Source organism: Portunus trituberculatus, chromosome 47, assembly GCF_017591435.1.
Source record: "Portunus trituberculatus isolate SZX2019 chromosome 47, ASM1759143v1, whole genome shotgun sequence".
Classification (NCBI taxonomy): Eukaryota; Metazoa; Arthropoda; class Malacostraca; order Decapoda; family Portunidae; genus Portunus; species Portunus trituberculatus.
The window spans coordinates 8489157-8503618 of record NC_059301.1 but is presented as its reverse complement, the minus strand read 5'-3'; the positions used below and the strand labels follow the sequence as shown (position 1 = coordinate 8503618).

The following is a 14462-nucleotide window of genomic DNA, read 5'->3' as shown; positions in this document are numbered from 1 at the left end:
TATGGGGGAAATGTCATGGTGGTAATGAAGGGGTATGGATAATTTCTATCATTTAATTTACATGGAAATACATATGTAGGGCTGATTTCATTGTTTGTCTCATTGAATGTCCAGAGGCAGGAATAATAGTGTGTCCTGCCGCAGGCTGTGATGTGATACATAGGGGTGAGTTAACGGGAATGCTATGGTGATTAGGTAACTTAGGGAAGAATACAGGAAATTTAGGCAACTGAATTTACTATAATAATTTAATGAAGGAAGGCAGATTGCAATGTTCGCAAGAGTGAGTGTCGTGGAAGAACTTTTGAACGTGGAGGTGCAGCAAGTGGCTGGCGGGGAGTGGCCGCCTGTGCCACCAATGACGGCTGGCCACCACAACCTTCACGGATGTCCTATGTTGAAACAACTAACTTCTAACTTATTTTCACCGGTTGGCATTCCCTAATGAGTTATTCAGAGGTAAATAGGCTATAAGTTGAATAAATTCTCAAATACTAGACTTGGTTGGAAATTGCAGAAGAAGAGAAGAGAATTTTGCAAAATAAGCATTATCACGAAGTGGAGACTCTAGACTCACGGGCCTCACCTCCTCTTGCTTCCTGGCCGGCATTTAAACCGTAGACTCTTCTCGTGCCGGGCTACCATAATACATCGCGGACATGACCATCAGGCTGCAGTTACTTCTGCTGGGGTTGGTTGCAAGTTGCGCTGTGGCTGACGATGTGCTGCAGTTAAATGATGGGGACTTTGACAGTAAAACAGCGAGTCACGACACAGTGCTGGTTATGTTCTACGCTCCGTGGTGAGTATGTGGGGCCCTACCCACTCCCTCTATCTCTCCTTCCCTCCCATCTGCAATCCCCAGTGGGGCTTCTACATCTTTCCCTTGACCCTGTATTTAACTCACATATTTATTTTAAACATTTTTTACAATTACATGCTGAATGTTGTATGATTAACTATCTGACGTTTCCCTATATGGCTTTCCAGCCCGCCTATCTGTCTTGCCTCCCAGTGTGGCCTCATACTTTCCTCTGACCCTTTGTAACTCTAGCTTTGGTTCATGTGCATCCATTGTACATTTTTTTTTGCATATTGTTACAATATTTAACTCCTGTGTGATGAGTTGACAGGATCTGACGTTTGCTATATTTGTGTTCGCCCACCAATATTTCCGTGCATTGTGACTATCTCCCTCATTCGGTAAAGCATGTAACGAATCCAAGAGTCCGCGTAACGTAATTGTTGCAAGAGTACTCTGGAGAAGTAGTAGGGGACCCGAAGATGCGTGGTAGAATGGGGGAGTGGGGACATACGTCAGAGATGATGACCGATAATGGGGCCGAGCTTGTGGGTTAGAGATAACGGGTCATGGGTGATGACTGTGCACGGAAAGGTGTGATAACTGGCGAGTGTGAATGAATTAACGTTGGGGATTTCTGAACTGTAGTCTGTTTGGTGACTTGAGGATGAATGACAGGTGGCCCAATAGAAATTGAGGTTCTGTAAATCAGTGCTATTCAACTGGGGTGGACAGTCCACCTTATAGTGGACGAGATTACGTGAGGGATGGACAGCTATCTAGGGGTGGACTATTGGGTGGACGAGATCCTCACCTGCATAATATACAAGAGATTCTCTCTCTCTCTCTCTCTCTCTCTCTCTCTCTCCAGTATTTCTTAGAATACATCCTACAAATACAAATATTAAAAACGTGAGATTTTTAATGAGTCTTTTTCGGGGTGGGTTGGACAGCTTCTACTTACCACTAGGGGTGGACGACATTAAAAAAGGTTGAAGACCACTGCTGTAGGTAATACTGTCTTCAAGCTTTGGCTTAGACATGGTTGGTGCATGATCAATGCACTACTGTTTGAGTGAAAGTTGTACAAATGTGTGAATTTGTAATTTCAACCAATACTCCCTCCTGCCCCTAGACCCCTCTAACCTGATGGACACACCCATAATATTAACCAACCCAATATTTTGTAACCTAACTTATACTCTGGATCCACCCTAGGGAAAACTAATTTACCCCAACATTAGGTAACCTAGCCAGTAGGGCTTCTCGACCATGTACCTCATAAGGTAACGTTATTAATTTGCATTGGTAACATAATGTTAGAAATGCTCCAAACAGTGAGATGTAGACCCTGTAAAGGACTATGATTATGTATGGTGTTTTGGTTGAAAAGGATATAAAGGAGGTTACATCCAGGTAAATAGAATTTGAGGTTAGCTACTTGAAGAAATGCATAATCCTTTGTTGGTGAAGGTGGTTTTCTAATTGGATTTTTTTTGGGTGGTAAGGAGACTATGTAACCTCTCTAAAAGGGGAGTTACTGGAAGAAAGATGTTTCATATTTAAATCTAATGTTCATATAGTACCCAACTGATAAAGGAATAGAATTTAAGGGTGTTGACATTTACTTTGGTGAGCTGTTGATGGCGAAATTTGGCACTGGTATCCTGCTTGTCTGCGTCATTAGACAGGATATGGTTTATTGGTTGCCATGCTGTGAAATATCTATGGAAGATGCTTGAAGTATAGCTATATATTATTTTATAGAATTTGTACAGAAGTAATTTTTTTTTTGTGAATGAACAAAGTCATCATGACTATTGTAGAACCATTAGTTCATATTGGGAAAGATAATGATAACTGCAGATTATGGTTTTAACTTCACATTCCCTAGTTAATTTAATGGTGTGTTTTCTCAGGTGTGGACATTGTAAGAGACTGAAGCCAGAGTTTGAAAAGGCTTCTACCACTTTGAAGAACAATGACCCTCCTGTCATCCTAGCAAAGGTAAGTGAGAACATGACTAATTAATGTGGATCACTTCTGATTATCAAAACTTGACAGGAAGTCCTTGGATGTTTGATGCTGGACTAAACTGCATGCCCCCTCTCCTGTAGTCTTGCTGCACAAGGCCTTCTTCTTCCTCTTACCCCTATTCTGTCCAACTCGCTAATCCAAAGTTAATTAGTACTTTCAATTATTCATACCTTTCTCTGCTAAACTCTGGATCTCCTTGCCTGCTCTTGTATTTTCATTTTATGACTTGGCTTCTTTTAAGAGGGAGGATTCAAGACATTTGTCCCAGACTTTTGGCTAACTCTATCACTCTTTAAGGGAACTGGCAATCAAGTTTCTCTCTCTCTCTCTCTCTCTCTCTCTCTCTCTCTCTCTCTCTCTCTCTCTCTCTCTCTCTCTCTCTCTCTCTCTCTCTCTCTCCTCCTCCTCCTCCTCCTCCTCCTCCTCCTCCTCCTCCTCCTCCTCCTCCTCCCCTTAGCCAGCTTCCCCTGTAGCATAAAAAAAAAAAGGAGGGGAACAATGCAGTTATAGCTAATGTGAATGTTATGTCTTAGTGATAGTAAAAGCAAGGTTGTTGATGTTGATTGATATTGGTTTAGTTTTTTAGATTTTGTCATAGTTAGCTTTTCTAAGATAGATTTTTGGTGAAGACTCATTTGTTATTCAGCCTCAGAACAACTTGCTAAATTTCGTTGCATATAAGACTGCACTGTTAAGTGTCAGACATGACTTGTATGACTTGTGTACTGACTATTTCTTTGTCAGCAGTCCATAGAGGTTAAGGTTATATCATAGGCAATAATTTATAATAGAATGCCTTTAGTTCATTATTTATTGTTGTAAGATGAATGTAATGGACGTACCTTAACATACATACATGGTCTTGCTAAGCTGCTCCCTCAGAGTAGATATTCGGTTATTGTAGGTTGACTGCACAGAGGATGGAAAGGACACGTGCAGCAGGTTCCAGGTGTCAGGCTACCCTACCCTCAAGATCTTCAAGGGAGGTGAACTGTCCTCAGACTACAATGGTCCACGAGAAGCCAGTGAGTGTTTGGGTGTTGATTTTTCTCCTATGTTGTTAATTCACATTCTTGTTTCCTTATTGATTTAATGTTATGGCTTCCTTGCAGGATTCATAAAATGATATGCTGTAAGTTTAGTATAATGGTCTTATTACCAACAACAAATTTAAGTGATGAAATATTTAACTTTGAATTGGGTTGGTCTCTCTCTCTCTCTCTCTCTCTCTCTCTCTCTCTCTCTCTCTCTCTCTCTCTCTCTCTCTCTCTCTCTCGATAAGTCCTTTGTTGAAGAGTTTGTGTCATGTAGACATTGAAGAATGAATTTGGAGACACAATGCTGATGCATCTCAGCAATACAGTGACTGGCAGACCTGGCCATAAGTCTGTGGGGTAAGGTTCAAATTTGGGCAGTGTCAGTTACTGGACAGCATATTCAGCATTTGATCCATCCTTCTGTTGGGTGATCAATAGCTAGGTTGAAAAAATCATTGAAAGGTAAGCTGTGAATGCCTAAAAGCCACAATAGTCATATCCCTGTAATGGACACTATCCATTGACTCAGACCAGCAAACCAGATGAAAACTGAGGCCTTACACAGCTATAGTATACGTCTCCAGCTTCACCGAAAAGTTGGCCATGAGAAGTCATTGCTGGGAATTGAATCCTTAGTAGGGTGCTAAAGGGTGCTAAAGGAAATGAGTGATGCCCTGCCAGTGAGTTGAAGGATCATGGAGTGGATGTTGGTGAACCTTGACTCACTAGTTATTGCACCTATCAGCAGCATTTTGCATGTTAGGTTTTCTCTCAGCCATCCCGCGTTTGACTTTTCCTTCCTATTTATTCTTTCATTTCTGTTTTCACTTTTTATTAATATTCTTGAGGATTTTTTGTTTGTGACATAGTATGAATGTAACCTTTAATGATTGAATTATTTATTCCAGATGGTATTGTCAAATACATGAAATCACAGGTTGGGCCAGCCTCTAAGGAGTTGACCTCCATTGAAGTGGCTCAGGCCTTCCTTGCAGCACCAGAGGTCAGCGTTGTCTACTTTGGAGAGGACTCGAAGCTGAAAGGTGAGCAGGAGAGTTGGGATGTTTGGTATTCATGATATTCTCAAGTTTATAAAGTGCAATGGAATTTTATGTAACTCAAATATATGCCTGTTATACGATAAATGCATTGTGGGATATTAATGTATGAACACAACTGCTCACCATTCTTCACACTGACCAGATCCTGTGCTTGTCTTGTTGTATTCCACTTTTCCATCCATCTCCCTTTCTACTATGGCTTATTTTCTTGACACATCTTCCTCTTCCTTTGATTAATATTGAAGACTAACTTTTCCCTCAGTTTTGATATTCCTTTTATATGATTTAAAGGAAGTAATGTCTATAGATGAAATTCTGTATTTACATTCTGTTTATATTGGCATAAAATTACTGATTATTAATGCAATAGGTTTGCATATTAAATCTAGCACTTTGATAAAGGCCTGTTCTATGCTTAATGATTTTAATTTTTGGTTTCATCCACAACCAAGGAAATGTCATGTACTAAAAAAACATGGCCATAGAGATATATTGTAGCCCCACCCCACATGCATCTGCATGCACACACACACACACACACACACACACACACACACACACACACACACACACACACACACACACACACACACACACACACACACACACACACACGGCCCGGTAGCTCAGTGGTTAGAGCGCTGGCTTCACAAACCAGATGACCGGGTTCGATTCCCCGGCCGGGTGGAGATATTTGGGTGTGTCTCCTTTCACGTGTAGCCCCTGTTCACCTAGCAGTGAGTAGGTACGGGATGTAAATCGAGGAGTTGTGACCTTGTTGTCCCGGTGTGTGGTGTGTGCCTGGTCTCAGACCTATCCCAAGATCGGAAATAATGAGCTCTGAGCTCGTTCCGTAGGGTAACGTCTGGCTGTCTCGTCAGAGACTGCAGCAGATCAAACAGTGAATAACACACACACACACACACACACACACACACACACACACACACACACACACACACACACACACACACACACACACACACACACACACACACACACACCTGTTCACCTAGCAGTGAGTAGGTACGGGATGTAAATCGAGGAGTTGTGACCTTGTTGTCCCGGTGTGTGGTGTGTGCCTGGTCTCAGGCCTATCCGAAGATCAGAGATAATGAGCTCTGAGCTTGTTCCGTAGGGTAACGTCTGGCTGTCTCGTCAGACTGCAGCAGATCAAACAGTGAAACACACACACACACACACACACACACACACACACACACACACACACACACACACACACACACACACACACACCTGGTAACTCAGTGGTTAGAGCACTGGCTTCACAAGCCAGAGGACTGGGGTTTGATTCCCTGGCCGGGTGGAGATATTTGGGTGTCTCTCCTTTCACGTGTAGCCCCTGTTCACCTAGCAGTGAGTAGGTACGGGATGTAAATCGAGGAGTTGTGACCTTGTTGTCCCGGTGTGTGGTGTGTGCCTGGTCTCAGGCCTATCCGAAGATCGGAAATAATGAGCTCTGAGCTCGTTCCGTAGGGTAACGTCTGGCTGTCTCGTCAGACTGCAGCAGATCAAACAGTGAAACACACACACACACACGGAACAGTTTGAATGAAGAAGTATTGTCTGCAACGAGTGTGCATAGTTTTAAAGTAAGATTGGATAAGTGTAGATATGGAGACGAGCATAAAGCCCAGGTCCTGTAAAACTACAACTAGGTACACACACACACACACACACACACACACACACACACACACACACACACACACACACACACACACACACACACACACACACACACACACACACTAGTGTTGGTAATTTGCATCCCCTGAAGAGTAAGAGGATACAAATATGATGTAACAAGGAAGGAATAAATTGGATATTTCTGGGTCATGGAAAGGCTTATAATTATGGTGAAATAGTGTGTAAGGATGACAGGGAGAATCATTAAAGATGGCGACACATTTAAGAAAATCTCTAGGATAGGAATCAAGTAGCTATAGACAGGATTAATATTCCATATGCTGCATAAGCAAAAGTGTATTGTGAACTGAGGCAGATGTGTAGATGTATATGAAGAGGATTGACAGACCATACATCAAATTTTTCATGTACTCCTTTCCTTGTCAGATGCATTCCTGCAGGCAGCTGACAAGCTTCGTGAGACAGTGAGGTTTGCCCACTCTGTTAAGGCTGAAGTGGATGAGAAATTTGGACACAAGAATGTTATTGTACTGTACCGTCCCAAGCATCTTGACAACAAGTTTGAGCCATCCTCTGTGGTCTATGAAGGACTTGAGGATAAGACTGCTATCCAAGCCTTCATCAAGAAGAACTAGTAAGTGTAGGATTAAGCTACAAAATATAGATGAAAGTTGTCCTTAAACTACATGGCAGAGAGACTGTCATTCCAATTGCAGGGATTTCTGAAGTTTATTTTATGAACAAGTTTAAGTTTGTTAGGTGGAGAGATTATGTACAACTACTTACTGGCCCATTCTGCAATGATTTCGTGAAAGTTTGCATATATACTAATAGTTACTAATAGTCCTTTGTTTCAATCTTGGTTTTCTGTTCATCAAGTTGCATAGAACCCTATTACTTTGGAACAGATATCAGATTTATCTGAGAAAGAAATTGCGGATTTGTCATCTTAATTTAATAGTAGCTGCATTGTAGGCTATTGAAATTCCCTGTTTTCTTCAAGATAACAAATGGTAAGCACACTCGGCTCTGGAAAAAGTATTTTAAATGAAGATGCAACATTTGTCATATTAGGTAGTCTAAGGAGATTGGCTTTTCAAGTTTGTGGGATGCAGTTTGCAGTAAATAGTTTATCCAGTCTTCTAGTGTAATACAAGATTATTAGATTTTAAGCTTAATTTTTTGTCATAAAATAAATACCAGAATATAGTGAAAGATATTTACTGTCTGTTTGTAGATCAGAATTGTTAGTCTACTGATGATTATTTGACTGAATAGCTTTTATGCAACTTTTAGGTTTTTAAAGTATTCTTAAGTAGTTTTCTAGATTGTTAGTGAAGCAGAAATATGGAATATTGTTACTCGGTAGTGTAGTATCAAAAATTATCACTGATTAAGGATCAAAATTAATGTTCAATCTTTTTCACAGCTTTGGCCTGGTGGGGCACCGCACCCAAGATGCTGCTGGGGAGTTTGTGCCTCCCTTGGTGGTGGCTTACTACAATGTGGATTATGTGAAGAATCCCAAGGGCACCAACTACTGGCGTAACCGTATCCTTAAGGTCGGTAATGATGCATTCATATTCTGTATTCATTCCAGACCTTGCTAGAGTAATTGGATGTCTTAATATGTTTGATATCCATTTTATATACAGCATGCAATAAATGCCTAGGTACTAAATATGGGTTTTGGCACTTTCTGGAAAGACTGCCCAAGTGGCTTGCATGCAACTTTATCTTAAGATGCTCATGGTCATCTTTGTTTTTAGATTTTGTTTACATAGGCACCTGTTGTTTTACCATTGTCTTACCCTGTTTTTCATTATAGGTTGCCAAGAACTTTGAGGACTTCAACTTTGGCATCTCCAGCAAAGATGACTTCCAGCATGAACTCAATGAATTTGGTGTTGATTATGTTGCTGGAGACAAGCCAGTGATCTGTGCACGTGATATTAAGTCACAAAAGTTTGTCATGAAGGAAGAGTTTACGTAAGTTATCCAGTGTGAATCTGTGTGCATTTGTGTGGATCTAATTAATGGATCTAATTCCGAGTGGGGTCAAGTAATTAGTGGAGTGTCCCAAGGTTCAGTTTTAGTGCCATTATTATTTTTAGTATATATTATTGACTTGGAGAGTAGAATTACTAGTGTTATTAGGAAATTTGCAGACGACAGGAAGATAGGTAGATTAATTAGGTCCGATTCAGATGCCATTGCCTTGCAAGCAAGTAGATTTGGATAGGATGAATGAATGGGCTGGAAAATGGCAAATGCAGTTCAATATTTACAAGTGCAGGGTACCGAGTGTAGGTATAGATCAGGCATCACCAAATGGCGGACCCCGGTCCGGATCCGGACCGAGCGATGGTTCTGTCCGGACCCGTGACCAATCTGCGGCCGGGTGACAGCGGGGAAGGAGGGTGTGGCGGGTGGCGGGGCGCCGTGCAACGCTGGCGGGTGTCAACAGGCCAGTGAGAGCGTGAACACTCTCAATTTCCTGCAGTAGGAAGGTCAAGCTAATATGTAGGGTGGCAAGTATGACCAAAGGGCGTGGTGGGTATCTGGGTGGCATGCACCTTTCACCATGGTGACGAGGTGGTGGACGGTGGCAGCCAGCAGGCGACACGCGGGCAGTGTATAGTGTGGGGTGGGGGTGAGAGCGGGGGTGGAGAGCGTTCGAGCGTGCTGCCAACGTTGCCAGACTGTCTTACTCAGCCTCTTATATTCACCGGCTTCCGACCCAAAAACTGTCTCGTGGACCTCAGTAAGGAGATTCACTTATAATTATCGTTAAAATAGTTTATTCCTGATGTTTCTTGGCAATAGTTAAGCGTCAGAAACCGGTAAATACTATGCTCTGAGTACGACAATCTGGCAACAGTGCGTGCTGCCTTGACCTTGCGCTCTCAGTGCACCACAGCAGAGAGGAAGAGACAGATGAGAGCATGGCTTGCTCCAAAAGACGCAAAGTTGATGCGGAAAACCGTTGTTTCAAAGAGGAATGGACAGAGAAATTTTTGTTCATTCTTCCTGCAAGCAGCTCCAAACCAGTGTGCCTCATCTGCTCCGAAAGCGTGGCACTAATTAAAAGTGGCAACGTGAAGCGCCACTACGAATCTAAGCACAGCTCATTTGAGCAAAGTTATCCCTTGAAGTGTTTTACTTGAAGTGTAGGCCTTTAATTCTTTAGGCTGGGACCTCATTAATTTGAGAGAAAAAAGGGTTTTTTGGCTCTGCTCGCAATTTATTTTATTCTGAGATTTCTGTTTTCTTTAATCTGAAATAAAGGCCTTAAATTTATTTGCCTGGGACTACTTTTATTTAGGGCAAAAGAGCTAGCTGTGCACTCTGTTAAACATTTCCTGCATTGAAAATAGACAATAAATACTGTTGAATCCATATGAAAGTGTCGACATAGGGAACGGCTATAAGACACAAGCTGGACTTCCGTTCGGACCTTTTACTTGGGGGAAATTTTAAGAACTGGACCTCAGTGACTTTTAATTGAATACCCCTGGTATAGATAATCCACACAATAGGTACACAATAAATAAGGAGGCACTAGGAAGTTCCAAGTATGAAGATGATTTAGGAGTCGGTCAGCTCCAATATCAGCCAAAGGAAACAATGTATTGAGGCTAGAAATAGGCAAATAGGGTACTAGGATTAATATTTAGGAGTGTTACAAGCATTAGTCCCGAAGTAATACTAAAATTATATTTGGCGCTGGTCAGGCCACATTTTGACTATGCGGTACAATAATTTTAGTCCCCACATTATAGAAAGGATATAGCTCTATTGTGGTCTGTGCAAAGGAGGATGTCTAAAAAGGTACAGGAAATGAGGGATATTTCCTACAAAGTGAGACTGAAGAAACTCGTCTGCATTCCTTAGAGAGACGTAGGTTAAGAGGAGACCTGATAGAAGTATTTAAGTGGTATAAGGGTTTTAACAAAGGGGACACAGGGTTCCAGATATCATTCGCCAATTGCGAAAAAAAGATTCAGTTGGCGCCTAGTAACACCCATACGGCAAAAAAAATGGCGCCTAGCTTTTAAAAAGATCTGTGTGGCAAAGTGATTGATATAATCCTCTTAGTTCGATCTGCAGTGAACAGCAAGAACCCCATACCACCCATTATCCCCATGTTGCATCTCTCCAATGATCTCTTCACCGTCACACGACCTCATAATTTATGCGCCGTGGAAATCCTGGCCGTGACGTCATGGAAGCGAGCTATGCAGACGATACCTCCAACATCAGCAAATTGGCTCCTGGAAAATGCAGTTGGCTATAATTTGGTTGGCTACACATTTTCTGAAATGGCTCCTTTAACCCCTTCGCGCTGGATGTTAAAAAAGCCCGCCTGTATGATATACGGGTGGTAGTGCCGTGCGCCCGAGCGCGGGAAACTCGTGCAAGCTTGTCATACTTGTCGCCTTTGTGTATTATGCTGCTATTTTTAGTCACTATATCGCCTTCAAGAGGAAAGTGGACGCTTCTCTCGGAGAGAGAGAGAGAGAGAGAGAGAGAGAGAGAGAGAGAGAGAGAGAGAGAGAGAGAGAGAGAGAGAGAGAGAGAGTGACATTTGCTAATATTTTAGACACAAGCGGGACGCATGTAGCTTATCTTTCGAGAGAGAGAGAGAGAGAGAGAGAGAGAGAATTAGAAAATTTGTTGTTGTTGTTGTTGTGTGTGTGTGTGTGTGTGTGTGTGTGTTTTCATGAATGTTACAAGGCGGGACGCATGTAACTTATCTTTCGAGAGGGAGATGGGGAGGGAGGGAATGGAGAGAGAGAGAGAGATGGGAGCAGTCTATGCCATTGGGTAATTTTAGACACAAGGCATGTAGCTTATCTTTAGTGATTGGTGGAGACAAGGATGGTGGGAGGAGCACTAGGATTTCAAGGACAGCATACGGCGTGTGTAGTTGGTATCCAACACACTATACGGGACAACTGAACTGAAGAAAGCTCAGAAAAGAAATATGACGCCTACGTAGGCGTCACCGTATATGCTACTGGGGCTTCATGACGCCGACATAGGCGTCACCGTATTGAAGGAGTTAATATGCCATTTGCTACACTTTTAGCTACTGTAATTCTGGGCCTAGCTGGAACCCTGGGACATGAACAAAGTTCTTAAGATCAGTAGCAGGGGCAGAACCAGAAATAATGGGTTTAAACTTGAAAAATTCAGGTTTGAGAGAGAAATGGGAAGAAATTGGTTTTCAAATAGTGGTTGAGTGGAATGGACTCGGTGGTCATGTAGTAGTCAGGGCTGAGGAAGCTTTAAAAGATTTGAGAAGTTCATGGATGGGGATGACAGATGGAATTAGGTAGCTTTAATCATAGAGACTGCTGCATGTAGGCTTGGCGGCCTTTTGCAGCTTCCCTCTTTTCTTTTCTTGTGTGTGTGAGGCTTAAGGAGTGAGTACTTGCAGATATAAAGACATTTTAATTTTTCAAGTTTGCAACATAGTCATTCGTGGAAATGCATGTTTCATATTGTGGTTTTGTGCCATTATAGTGAACAAAAATCAGTCCTCTGGCACACCTGAGCCAGTGTTATTGTATTACTCTGTGGTATAAAGATTAGGGTTTCTTCTGCATAATGATGTATGGTACATTTCCTGCCATGCAAGTTATCACAAACTATTTTTAAAGATTTTTTGGCTGTATCTTTATACCAACATTCATAATTATTACTTTTACATTGTTATTCCATTGGGGCATTGCATTCATACTATTTTGTAATTAGTCTTTAGTATAAAGACATGCACTTTTGCATATTTGACTTTATTTAGCACTTCAGTAAAACTGATCCCTCCAGCACTTACTTTTATGCAAATGACTTCATTAAAAACATAGGTTATTCTAGATTAAAATTTGTGGATTAGATATCACTAAATGTTCTGATAAGGATTAACATTGCAGAATGGAGAACTTTGAGACTTTCCTGACACAGCTTTCTGCTGGGGAGCTTGAGCCATACCTCAAATCTGAGGCAGTTCCCACTCAGGATGGCCCTGTTACTGTCGCTGTTGCCAAGAACTTTGATGAAGTTGTCACGAACTCTGAGAAAGACATCTTGATAGAGTTCTACGCTCCTTGGTGTGGCCACTGCAAGAAATTGGCCCCAACCTACGATGAGTTGGGCGAGGCGGTGAGTTATTTGTCATTACTAGGAGAGAAGTTGCTTTATTAATTTCTCTGGCAACTGAAATTGTCTATGCTTTGTACCATTGAAAGCCAGATTTTTGTCATTGTGTATTTGAAGTGGTTTTCTTTAGTTTCATCACCAAGTTTTGAAAATTTGTGTTATTGTCTCAGATTATAGCTATTCTCCTTTTTCTGGTACAGATGAAGGATGAGAATGTTGCCATTGTGAAAATGGATGCAACTGCCAATGATGTTCCACCATCCTTCAATGTTAGAGGATTCCCCACAATTTTCTGGAAGCCAGCTGGAGGTTCCCCAGTTTCATATAATGTAAGTATTTATGTATTTGTGTACTTGTTTTATATTTGGAATGGGGGTATAAAATTGCAAGATTGCTTCCTTTTTAGAGAGATTAGGAAAATTGAGTAAAAGATGAAGCCCTAGTTTGGAAGCTTAGTATTAACAAGGAAGTTGTTGGAGATGCCTTAATATTTTTATCCCTGTAATCTCTTCTATTTGAAGTTGACTTTTTTTTTTTTTTTTTGTCTGAGTAACTTAATCATGCACATTGTGGAAATAGCATAGATGTGATTCATATTGCAAAAGTATATTTGTTAATTATGTTCCCTTGTGTAAATTTCATAGTGATTGAGGAATGTATCTATGTATTTTCAGTTGCAGTATTCAGATAGCATATCTTGATAAGTGTCATTAACAGCATATATGATGTGTTTAAGTAAATTTAGAAACTTCCATACTTGTATGATGCAATAGCACAAACTTCCTTACAGGGTGGCCGGGAATTGGATGACTTCATCAAATATATTGCCAAGGAGGCCACTACAGAACTCAAGGGTTGGGACCGCAAGGGCAAGGCCAAGAAAACCGAGCTGTGAGGTGCAGGGCTAGCAGGCTGTGTGAGAGAAGGGAACAATAGCTGGTCCAAAGTGTGAAGTCCAATCTCGTAAGTTAAGTAGCTGATGAAAGATTAACTAGTACAGCAAATAGGAGAACGAATAGCCCCTGTATTCAACAACCTAAAAACAACCTTGAATCAGTATTGTAGGCAGAATGAGCAGGGTGTGGCTGACGTGAGCAGTGGTTGATGAGGTATAGGTGCCTGGATGCAAGAGTGAGTGAGTGAGCTAGCAAGGAAGTGGTAGATATAGTTATGAATGAATGTTTGCAATCAATAAAATGTTTGTTGTTAAAGTCTTTGTGAGGATGAATTCTTGCTGATTGTTTTTCCTTACAATCACAATGCTGTAGTGTCTCTTCTTGGATGAATGCACAAGTTTCTGATACCATCTTTCAGTTAATAAATTTTGTAACATATTTTACTCTTTGTGTACATACCTGTTAATTTTATTTGTTAACGTGAAGGAAAAACTGTATTTAAGACTGTCTTCAGTTAATCTCACATTGCTGCAGTATTGCATCTTTTGCCCTCTACTGTTGCTTTCATGCTAACTTGTTCTGATCTTAACTGCATGCTTGTTATCCTCCCATGACCTTATTACACCAAACTCCACCTCCCATGCTAAGAGCTAAATGATAATCTTAATTATTCATTAATTTTTCTGGTGAGTTCTGGAATTTTATGCTTGTATTTATATTTTTTTGTTCCTTTAACTTTCTAAGAGTAGTGGTTCCCAAACTTCCTAACTTTTCTTGAGCGAGTATCACATGGAGG

General features: G+C 41.2%; 1 protein-coding gene across 1 annotated transcript; it reads left to right on the top strand.

Moving 5' to 3' along the window:
• The first annotated feature begins 404 nt into the window (after window positions 1-404).
• Window positions 405-14104, top strand: LOC123520434 (protein disulfide-isomerase A3-like). Its single transcript, XM_045282625.1, has 10 exons — window positions 405-802; window positions 2722-2809; window positions 3744-3864; window positions 4785-4919; window positions 7035-7242; window positions 8038-8170; window positions 8437-8597; window positions 12545-12773; window positions 12971-13099; window positions 13561-14104. Exons 1-10 carry the CDS (start codon window positions 660-662, stop codon window positions 13663-13665), a joined length of 1452 nt encoding a protein of 483 aa, XP_045138560.1. The 5' UTR covers window positions 405-659; the 3' UTR covers window positions 13666-14104.
• Window positions 14105-14462: the final 358 nt, after the last annotated feature.